The sequence below is a fragment of the Ciona robusta genome, chromosome 10 (assembly GCF_009617815.1).
Source record: "Ciona robusta chromosome 10, ASM961781v2".
Lineage (NCBI taxonomy): Eukaryota > Metazoa > Chordata > Ascidiacea > Phlebobranchia > Cionidae > Ciona > Ciona robusta.
In genome coordinates this window covers 149585-161718 of record NC_143244.1, presented here as the reverse complement: position 1 = coordinate 161718, position 12134 = coordinate 149585, and the positions used below count along the sequence as shown (strand labels likewise).

General features: G+C 38.2%; 1 protein-coding gene across 1 annotated transcript in view; it reads left to right on the top strand.

Annotated features, from left to right (window-relative positions):
- The first annotated feature begins 3801 nt into the window (after positions 1-3801).
- The window catches only part of LOC149729198 (uncharacterized), a 41875-nt gene continuing 33542 nt past the window's right edge, over positions 3802-12134 (top strand). Inside the window, exons 1-12 of the mRNA XM_089886798.1 lie at positions 3802-3938; positions 4303-4421; positions 4500-4563; positions 4996-5173; positions 5930-6071; positions 7017-7084; positions 7323-7533; positions 8000-8160; positions 9298-9488; positions 11191-11303; positions 11536-11595; positions 11778-11846. Coding sequence (XP_089742924.1) covers positions 4356-4421; positions 4500-4563; positions 4996-5173; positions 5930-6071; positions 7017-7084; positions 7323-7533; positions 8000-8160; positions 9298-9488; positions 11191-11303; positions 11536-11595; positions 11778-11846 — 1323 coding nt within the window. The 5' untranslated portion in view covers positions 3802-3938; positions 4303-4355. The remainder of the gene's footprint in view (positions 3939-4302; positions 4422-4499; positions 4564-4995; positions 5174-5929; positions 6072-7016; positions 7085-7322; positions 7534-7999; positions 8161-9297; positions 9489-11190; positions 11304-11535; positions 11596-11777; positions 11847-12134) is intronic.

The window sequence follows — 12134 nt, the reverse complement described above, 5'->3', positions numbered from 1 at the left end:
TTGGTATACAACTATGCTTAATACGCAAAGGTGTAATTAACCAATGAACAAAACACCTAACGGAAGTTGCTACACCCCAGTGGTTACCAATGGTTTATCCAAATTTTCATAAATTCAAATAATCACCCACAAAGCCACGTACGTGGTAACTCGTAAGCGGACACAGCGTGTGTGAAACAGAACACCCGTGGTATAAAAACCCGTCGTCGTCGCACACGAGGATAAATTGCTTTCATTTAACCTACCATGCGACACGAGTGCGCACCAGAGACGCGATAAGCCCTAAAGACAATGTTAAAGACGAGTTGTATTCTACATCAACAATAAACCATTGTTGCGTATTAGGGAACCCGGGCAAGATCAACGAGGCGAGGTATAAAACAAGCCCGCTCAACTAAAAAAAAACGAAAAAATATCAACACTGGGTGTAGCTGTTTCTTGGTTTCTTCTTTTTTACACCGAGGCGAGCTACACTGTAGTGTAAACGGCGTTTAAAAGAATCGACATTTTAGTAACAACCGGTAACATGTGCTTATTGGTACAGGATGTGTGTCAAAGCATGATTGCTTTAATATCCGGGTAAACCTGTATTCAGAACTGCGAGACCGTGGTACACAGGGTGATTTGCCGTTTTTAGAACATTAATTCCGAACTGTATTGTGTTTTCAATCAGTAATGCTTTGTTAGCTTTGTGCGGCCACAGTTATATGATTCAATAATCTTTCTCTGTATGCTATACCAAATAAGGAGATAAAGTAATTGAAAAGATGTCCCATCTTACCTCAACCTAATATAACATTTAAACTTAGATCGCCCACTAATTAAGGCAACGCACAAGTTTCGACTGTCTTGTCTGACGAAAATAAGTTTCGGTTGGTGTTCTGAAACAAACCAACCAAAAGCCATGTCTGCTTATCCACACGCTGCAATAGCTTCAGCAACTCGACTGTGGGCATGGGAGTGGCAACCATGGATAAATCACTCAACCTATCAAAACTTCAGCACGATTTTAGCTAAGCAACAAAACTGACTTTGTTAACTTACTACACGTTTACGCCACAGCAATCCACGGCCTTACGCCGGGAAAATTCTTCTAGGAAATTTTTGTACAATTTCCTGTGGTTAAAGTCCGGCTGTGTTCGACATGAAACGTATGTTTATACTGGCTCGGTACAGGGCGGTAAGACTAGAAAACAGGTGAACCTATGAGAAGCATGCTATAACTGTCGTGGATTCTACACCAACATTAAACCATGGAGCGTATTGATGAGGGAAATTTCCCGCACCTACGCGCTATCCCACAACCTTGCCTCACATTACAGATAACTATTCGCTTCACGCCAAAGACGTCATGGGAACTACGGAGAAAAATCCGCACAAATTAACCACTAAAAACTACAACTGACGATCCATCACACTTTAATACACCAAGACCTCGCAGCTCAGACTCTCAACGGTTTAAAGATATGTTAAAGTAGAATCTATAGCTTGGTTTGTAGCCATTAAACCATTAAAAACTAACATTTTACATTTTCATGTTGATATTCAACCCAACACACCAAAGCTATCCTTACCAAAGTCAACAGAATGTTTTCTATAAACTTTGATTTTCGTTGTATATGCGGCTCAAGAAACCTATTCACATTCATGCTGGTACATTTACTTTTACTAATTGCGTATGCAAGTTTCATCTAAATGAACCGACGCTTTCGTAACTATTTGATTATCGTATTTGAATATGCAAGCAAGTCTACCTTGTGTTTTGTATTGTAAGCATACACGAGGTGTATGAAACCAATGTAGGGGAGAGTGCTGGGGCAAAACGAGGTGATTGTTTTTAGACGATCTATATCCGCCATCGTGCGATAAATTTGTTTTTTTGGTAGCTATCTTGGATATCTATCTTGTCAATGAACGTTTTCGATTTTAGCGGTATTTTAAAATGTCGAGACAAAAAAGTTAAAAACACGTTGTTTATTAAAAGAAATAGTTGTTTTTATGTGTTATTTTTTGAACGTTATATACATTTAAAAAATAACAAGTGCTTATCGGTGACTTCTTAGTGTTGAGACTTACTAGATCAGTGAATCCTAAACTTTTATTTACTTCCAGTTTTTCGTGAGGGCTTTTTTCTGTCAAGTACAGACGCGGGGCAAATAAATGAAGTGACCCGCTGTAACATTGCAATGGAGTTGACTTTGAATATTAGTATAGTCTTCTGCAACTGCAAGGGAGTTGGCATTGGTATATACAAGCTGATAAAGCTGCGTAAAGGTTTAGAAATACTAAAAGTTATTTGGTGTTCGTTTCGTTGTTTAACTTGTCTTTATGTTGTTTGCTGTTTATTACCATTTTTGCTAAAATATTTTTTAATGTTCTGTTGAATATTTATTACTGTTTTGCTAAAATGCAAACAATAAAACAGTTAGTTGATGTGGTCGTGTATGTTACTTTTTAATGTTTTAATTTTAGCTCAATATGATAGAACCTCATTTAGCCCCACCCATGGGGTAAGACGGGAAAAAAAGGACCTTCGGGAAAAACAAAATGACTAGTTCTTTCTACTGTTTGTCAAAAATGTTTTTGGTCATATGTGGAGCAGAGATACTAAACTAATCGTTCTGCAAGTTTTGTTAAAATATTCCCAGTACTTACGACACCACGGCCGTTTCCACAAAAGTGTCCCGTTATGCCCCTCTTTCCCCTATATATTGATGAAACAGAACAACCCTGTTATATCGTCTTATTTGATGGGGCACTGCCAACACTTAAATCCTGTATTTTCGAAACATGTTTTATATAGTAGGGTGGGGGAAGTTGGGACACATTTTAACTCTATTTTATCGGCCAATGTGGTAGTAAACAAGGAACTTTCAAATAATTATAAAACTATATGCCCAAGACTCCCATAGACCGTTGGTAACTGTTTAAAACACGATCAGGATATTCGGATATTATGCGCCAAAGGTGTCCCATCTTCCCCCATCCTACTATACAATTAACAACCAAAGAGATTTGTAACAACGGTCATTTAGAACATGGGCCATCTTGCCTCGTCTACTTTAAATCGGTGTTCGTTGTAATGGAACGGCGTTACATGGACAGTCGCAATAACACGCGCAGTTATATTTGAATGTAGAAACGTATGTAACTTACTTTAAACCTCCCGTGGCCGGAAAACGACAGTCGTTATAAGTTAACGGGGGTGTTCTGTTTTATACACCTCGTGCCAGCTTACGAGTTACCATGTACGTTATTTTGTTGGTGATTATTTTGGGGAGATATTTTCATTTTATTATGTGTGGCTGATAATTTATACAGCTCATTATTAGTGACCACTGGGTTGGAGCAATTGCTGTTAAGTGTCTTGCCCAAGGACATATACGCCCACAATGGTAGCAGGGGCAAGCCTTAAACCCATTACCCCAGGAACCTCCGGGTTAGAGGCCACTTTGCCACGGCACCAGGCAAAGAATATATTAACCATTCATTAATAATGAGCGTGTTTTACCCACTGGCGCTTTGTTGATAAACCCGTATTTTTGTTGTCATAATATAATCTTCGCTACCACAAATAAAAAAATATATATGGGATCGTGTATATCCGAGTTCGTACATAAACACTCTGTTGCAAAGAGATTAAAACCAATTAACTGCAAAGAGATTAAAAATGGTTTTAATATCTTTGCTCTGGTGTATATAGGTTTAAATATAACCTAAAGGCGACACCTGTTGAATTAAATTTTCGACTATTAGATCCGCTAAAGGGGGAAAAAGATTAACGTGTGCCTGGTTACAAAAAGCATGTATATGTAGTTTGATTTGATTTGAAACTCGTTATTTGCAGAACAGCAGTTTGGCGTTTGGTCTCTCAGTGTAAATTAAGCTTATGGCACTTTTTTAACTTTTTTTATAACCGCAAGCATAAACTTATTTAGGTATTCATATTTCGTGTTTGGTAGCTGAAGATCGTATAGACTTATAAATATTTTTGTTTTTTTTTCTACATGGTATTCATATTCAGTCTACGTTTTAAGTTATAGAAATATCTTTGTCAATTATGCTGCTATTTCGGGTTAAAAATACCGGTATTTTTATTTGTACAAAATATGGTGTAATATTTTATTTGACAATGTTTGTTTGGAAAGTTGAATTCTTTACCAACAGCCATTGTGGTGTAGCAGAGATTCTTCACTAGCACCATTTTTCACTAGCACCAATATTTTCTTTTTTACACTGAGGAAAATTTCTCAAATTTAAAAAAAAATTACATATATTCATATATTATATTTCTTTCCATAGTGCATTAAGTACCATACCGCAACGCAATCAAAAGTTAACGAACAACAACGAGGATGCTTCCTCCGGTACCTTCATTGATTGAATCTTCAGGTGAAGAAGACAACTTATTCAGCGATGATGTAAGTTATGGACATAGACATCATATTTATGTTATTCTATTTGTAATTTGTTATGATTTTATAATATTTCTATTTTAGGAAAAGTATCCGGACAAAGTGTTTGGGGAATTCCCCTGGGGAACGAATCGCTCGACCAATGCTGGTATATATGATTTTTATGTTTGTTTATATTATATTTGAATTAGTAACTGGACAGTGAGCATGAGGTGTATGAATACACCATGTGTGTCTAGGTGTATAAGAAGACACCCATGTTATAACTCGACAGTGAGCATGAGGTGTATAAATACATCATGTGTGCCTGGTGTATAAGAAGACACCCATGTTATAACTTGACAGTGAGCATGAGGTGTATGAATACATCATGTGTGCCTGGTGTATAAGAAGACACCCATGTTATAACCCGACAGTGAGCATGGGGTGTATGAATACATCATGTGTGTCTGGTGTATAAGAAGACACCCATGTTATAACTTGACAGTGAGCATGAGGTGTATGAGTACATCATGTGTGTCTGGTGTATAAGAAGACACCCATGTTATAACTTGACAGTGAGCATGAGGTTCATCCACAGGCACCCAGGTTGAAATGTGGGGCAAACTGAGCCGAACCTACCAACATGAAGTTTTGGATTGTTGCCACGTCCTCCTTGTGGCACCGATATTGTTCACGAGACAAACGATGCCGTTGAAATACATGAACTGGGCCAGCGAATGTGGGCTGTCGAGCTTGGAACGATTGATGGCAGATGTGTAAGTTTGGTTGAAATATTGTTACAGGTCTTTATTGGAAGGTTTTATTAACTCCAATGTGTTGTACAAGTCTGTTGTATACAAACATATATATTTATAATTTGTCTACGCTGTTGTCACTAGTCTAGGTGTTTATAAATGTAAAAGATCTTCTGGCTATTTTTTGGTTGTGATCTTATGTTCAAGGCTGCTATCATTGTGGGAGTGTCCTTGGATATATGGCGGGTAAAACGTTGGTCTTATTAGATCATAAAACACAAAAATTGCGAGATGACCTCCTCACCGTTTATCTAACTGTGGTCTTTAAGTTTGTTTACATAGAAAACATTTCATTTAGAAATGCTTTTTTAACCGGTCACTTGCTAATGTCATTCACAAAGCTGTTTCGTTTATTGTAAAAGTTAAATTATTTTATTCTCCTATTAAAAGTTGTATGTCCGCGATTGTTGAACAAATTGTAAAAATGTTTTATCCATGTTTTGAACAGCCGTCAAATATTGCTATTTCTCTTCGTTGTTTTAAATAACCTGGTACCGTGTTTGAAGGGACAAATAAAGTTATGCCAACAGTTTATAGGAAAACATTATTTCCCCGATTCCCATTCATTACCATACAAAGCCTGGGAACGTTCCATGATATTCCACCCAATATAACTATAACACAATTACCACACGAGGATAATATAACTTATACAAGGATAAAGTACACATAACAATACAATACACATAAGAATATCAATTACTATTGAAACAATAGATCTGAGGAAGGAAACGTTTTGGATTCCCACGAGTTGGTGGGGTTGGATTTGTTGCGCGAGGCTCACCATGCGCTGAGGTCGGTCGTTACTTCAAGGGTAGATAACGTCGCTGTGGTCAAGTTTGCTAAGGAGATCGACCAGGTTGGTTGTGCTGGTGGGACGGGGGCATTTATTTAATGTTTAACAAAATCTGGGGTGACATTGTTATAATACAGTTACACTCATAGTTGTCAAACATAGGGAACCTCATTGATTAATGTGGTGAAATCAATATACTTTGGCTCTGCTTGTTTGTATAGACACCTAACAGCAGGGTAAAATCTGGGGTGACATTGTTATAATACAGTTACACTCATAGTTGTCAAACATAGGAAACCTCATTGATTAATGTGGTGAATGCAATATACTTTGGTTCTGCTTGTTTGTATAGACACCTAACAGCAGGGTAAAATCTGGGGTGACCTTGTTAAAATACAGTTACACTCATAGTTGTCAAACATAGGGAACCTCATTGATTAATGTGGTGAATGCAATATACTTTGGCTCTGCTTGTTTGTATAGACACCTAACAGCAGGGTAAAATCTGGGGTGACATTGTTAAAATACAGTTACACTCAAAGTTGTCAAACATAGGGAACCTCATTGATTAATGTAGTGAATGCAATATACTTTGGCTCTGCTTGTTTGTATAGACACCTAACAGCAGGGTAAAATCTGTTTACCCCTACCTGGGATACTAAACAATTGTCACTAAAAGGTTTCTTCCAAACTTAGAATAAAATACACTCTACAACAGCAGGTGTGAAATTACAACATAAAAGAATACAATTCGAGTGTTTGACAGTAAATGTACAACAGCAAACATAACAACTAGGTTTCATGGTGGTGCTGTGGTGTACAAGGGATTTAATCTTACACCAGAAACTAATCAAGTTATGGCGATGCCCCCAGATGGAAATAAAGGGAGAGGAGATAGTTTTACGGGCGTGTAAAAAAGGAGGGTCTGGTCCCCGGAACTCCCTCTCATTAGTGCATCATGCTTTACACAATGTTACTTTATATTCAACATATGTTAAACATCCTCAGTTGAAGATCAACGACATCAAGAGAGCAATCGCACTTGGTAGCACGCAACCACAAATCAAACGTCTTATGTGAGTTTTCTATTTACTTTTATTAGAATATGGGTTACATTGAAAATAATAATGAAACATTGCTTTGTCACTGTTTCTTGGTTTTACGTTTCTTACTGTTGTAGAATTCTCTAATTTCAATTGTAGTTCGTGGATTAATGAAAATTTAATATAACAGTGAACTCTGATCAAACTCTTATGTCCTCTAACAACGACCTTACCCATATAGAATAAACTAAATATTTACCTCCCTTCCTAGCGATGCGATGTCATGTGTAGCGGACGAACACCCCCCCTCCGCTGACCCCCCCCCTAAACTCAAGATGAATCTTTACGACTTTGCTTCGTCCGACGATCGGAAGGTCGTTGCTGCGTTGATGACGGCTCGACAGTACGCAGAGGTTCTCCACATGATGGGGCAAGAGGGCAGGGACGTGGTGAAGGAGCTCCTGGCGCAACAAACCGAGAAAGTAAATGTTTGGGTTTCTGCTGGGTTGGGTAATGACAATGTCCAGCTTATGTTTCATGGCATGTCTCGCTGTAGGACCTCACCCATACAGAAACCTTTTCAATTATTAGTTCATATTTTTTTAATAGAGTATATATTTTTCTTGAGCAAAACTGTTCGAGTAGGTTAGCTGGCATAACATGGCGTGCTACACCGTAGGATTTCCTCCACGTAGAATATAAAGCCGTGTTCAAAACTGTGCAAAACATTCGCCCAACAATCAACATCATAAGTACCAAACCTGTAGTGGCAAGTTTCTACATTCGATTGATCAGTAAACATTACAACCAATAAGTTGGATTTGTTTCACAGAATTGTGTGTCTAACTATCCCTGCCTCCCCTGTGTTTCACCATTGCCTATGTTTAAAACACTTATGTGTTCCCCATGTAACAACACAACAACAATACTGTAACCCCTACCCCCCAGGATGAAATGATCGGGTACAAGGAAAGTGGGAACAAATATTTTAAAGAATCTAAATTTAGTGAGGCAGTGAAACAATACAGCATCGCCATCAAGTCATATCCATACATAGCTGTGTTGTATTCAAACAGATGTAAAGCTGCGATTAATCTGCACAACTACAAGTAACTAACATGGTTTCTATTTGAATGAATGAATGTAATGCGTGGCAAGGCAACGACAGTCGTTATAACACGGGTGTTGTGTCATACACCTCGTGCCCGCTTACAAGTTACCATGTATGTAACTTATTTATCCTCGCATGGCGGGGCAACGGCAGTCGTTATAACACGGGTGTTGTGTCATACACCTCGTGCCCGCTTACGAGTTACCACGTATGTAACTTATTTATCCTCGCATGGCGGGGCAACGGCAGTCGTTATAACACGGGTGTTGTGTCATACACCTCGTGCCCGCTTACGAGTTACCACGTATGTAACTTATTTATCCTCGCATGGCGGGGCAACGGCAGTCGTTATAACACGGGTGTTGTGTCATACACCTCGTGCCCGCTTACGAGTTACCACGTATGTAACTTATTTATCCTCGCATGGCGGGGCAACGGCAGTCGTTATAACACGGGTGTTGTGTCATACACCTCGTGCCCGCTTACGAGTTACCACGTATGTAACTTATTTATCCTCGCATGGCGGGGCAACGGCAGTCGTTATAACACGGGTGTTGTGTCATACACCTTGTGCCAGCTTACAAGTTACCACGTATGTAACTTATTTATCCTCGCATGGCGGGGCAACGGCAGTCGTTATAACACGGGTGTTGTGTCATACACCTCGTGCCCGCTTACGAGTTACCACGTATGTAACTTATTTGTCTTTGCATGGCGGGGCAACAACAGTCGTTATAACATGGGTGTTCTGTTTCATACACCTCGTGCCCGCTTACGAGTTACCACGTATGTAACTTATTTATCCTCGCATGGTGGGGCAACGGCAGTCGTTATAACACGGGTGTTGTTTCATACACCTGGTGCCCGCTTACGAGTTACAACATATGTAATGTATAACCCCAACTTCACTATATGTCACCCCACCTTAATTATATAACCCAGACTATATACTAACATTACCCCATGCCTCCATCTAACCCCCCTAATGCTTACCCCACAATAGCCCCAACTTTACTATATTACCCCGTTTCCCCAAACCCAGTGTATAACCCCCATATACCCGGTGTAACCCCATATATACCCCATCCAATCTTTATACCCACATATATAAACCTAATAACCCACTTTAACCCAGACTAGCAATCAGCGACGCCTATCGTGCCGTCACCCTTAAACCAGAGTGGGGCAAAGCTTACTACCGGTTGGCTGATGCGTTGAATCACGATGGTCAGTACGCAGCAGCGATACGCAAGATAGACATGGGACTCACCAAGTGTTTCAACATTACTGAGCGACAGGAACTAAGCAAGATACGACTTGCATTAGGTTTGGATGGTTTAAGTTTTAATATTTTTTATAAAATTTAGTTCAGATATTTTGTTAGTTATAAAGTGAAGTTACACTATATATATATGGGGCATATACTGGTATACAGGGATATTTCTCCTGATGCTTTTGTTTGTTGTAGAATGATATTAATCTCCATACTAATATACAGGTATTTATAAACTGGTGCTTTTGTTTTTGTTTTAAACTGTAGAAGTGCATTGGAGGTTTTTGTTGGTGCTAGACATTAAAAACACTGGAATATTTTGTGAAATCTTTCATTATCTTGGGTTATTTATGTTTTTAAGACAGGATTGTAAAAGTTGTAAATCCGGACGGTGATCGTTTAATTTTATTGAAAATCCGGACGTAATATGTTTTACGTGCGTCTGCTGTCACCCAAGCTACCAAATCTTGTTATAAAGCGTATTACTGACTATCACCACGACACCACAGTCTAGTGCGTGCGCCTGTGCGATAGAAACCGTTGTTAAAGCTGCGATCTAATGTTTTATGTTCGTCGCGTGTTCGTAATAATCAGCCAATGAAGTCGTTCGAGTAACAAACATTGCCGTGCTGCAATTTGCATTTTGCGCTTAATTGTTACGTCACATGTCTTATTGCAACATAACTATTAACTATGAAGTTTCATTACGTAACAATCGGAAGGAATGCCCACTGCCTAACGAACCACGAGATCGAAACATCGTGTATGAGCGTCACATTTTTACGCTCTGCGCGGGCGTAGGAAATAAAGAAAGACGCATGCGGTAGCATACATTCTACACCTAACAAACGAAGCAATCGTTGTGAATTTATTCTCGTGACGAGTGACGTAATGAAACTCTGGTTCTCGTGCGGTGCCAACGAACGATGTTTTTTGGCTTCTGTCCAAGCTCGGCCGGGACGATACTTTGTAATATCATATTACAATTTGCGTTGGTTCCAATTTACTGATAGTGTCGCTCCTCGCTCTTATATTTGCACCAATTAAAATTCACATAAATGCAATTTACCTGCATTTATTAAAGTTTAAACTATTCTTGGTTGCTTGCTTAAAATTATATCGGGAATAAAACAATTATATGAAATATAGAAGCACATAAACCACAATTGTTTTCTAAAATTTTAATAGTTTATCAAAGGTATTATGACGTAATCATCGTTACATTTTTAATCCACGATGAACGTGCGTAAAACTTTTCATTTGTTTCTACCGATTTAGATACGTCGTTTAATAAATGTAATATCATTTTAAATTCACCGCATAATGGTTACATGTGACATAATTTGTGACAAAATTAGTACAGTAGGTGTTAGGAAAATGCATTTTTTTTAATGTTTGCACGAACCGTTTCGTTATTTTATCTATTCGCCGTGTTCTCGCAATGTAACCGATGCGGTTAAAATAGAGCGCACGTTTATGTCGTCAATAATTACAGAACAAAGAAACCAAAGAGTATATTGTTGGCCGAACGTAAGAAAGTTGATTTTAATATAAATAGGATTTATTTCTACTAAAAAAATCCGGACGTTTTTCGACGATCCGGACGGTGACATTATCACTGAAAAAGGGGTAATTTTACAATCCTGTTTTAAGATATTTGGTTTGTAAGGTTTGATGACATTGTAAAGTTTGCTTGGGCACTTGCGTCTCTTGAAGGAAAGTCTCCACATATTTATTTTATAAAGTTATTTGCAGAAGAAAAGTTGGTTAAAGCGGGGATCTCCCATCTCGCTCTTAACGGAATAAACAATAACTTGCCCGAGAAACCAAAAAAAACAAAGAAAAAGAAGAAAAAATCTAAAGCACAGGTTTGTTACATCATAATGGTATATATGTTAGGAATCCAACAACCAACCTTTCGCATCGACGATCTTCTCTTTTTACCGGTAACCTGTCCAATGACTGTCAATTTGCCGTTGATTTCCTTCTCTTTGTTTTTTTCAACCACTTTCGAAGAAATACTTGAAGTTTTATTTCATATTATGGGACAATGCTTTACTTGTGTCAACCAGGGTCAAATAAATGATATTTTAACGACAGGCGACTGAAGAAACTGAAAGTAAAGCTGGGCAGAACAAGGATTTGGAAACAAAGTCCGAGGTTGGTTTGTTTAAATGTTTAAACCCGTAAGTAGCGTAGTTTAAGTGGCCATTGTTTGTTGCTGTATCCGGTTGTTCCGTTTAAAACATACTTTAATATTCGCTTCCTTAATTCAGACAAATAAAAGTTATCATTATATTTTAATTTAAATTCATAAAAATATTCAAAATGATTTGTTTCAGACTAAAGAGAATAAGAATCCTAATAGTGATGTCATCAGTGGTAATAATGATGTCATAAAGAAACATGAGGTATGTTTCATAGATATCTTATAAATAGAATTAGTATTGTGAAGTCATATATTAAGGGGGTTGACATCAGGTTATAAACGTCTGGCGTGACATCACTTTTGAAACAGGGGTGACGTCATAATTATGTTTTGAGCTGAATCATACAAGTAACATTATGGATGTTTAACTATTAAAACAGAGGTGACATAATAAGTTTTAGCATCCAAGGTTTAGGCCTAAACCAGCTATCACCCTGCTGTTAGGGTGTCTATACGAAACAAACACAATTTTTAACAATGTCACCCCTGA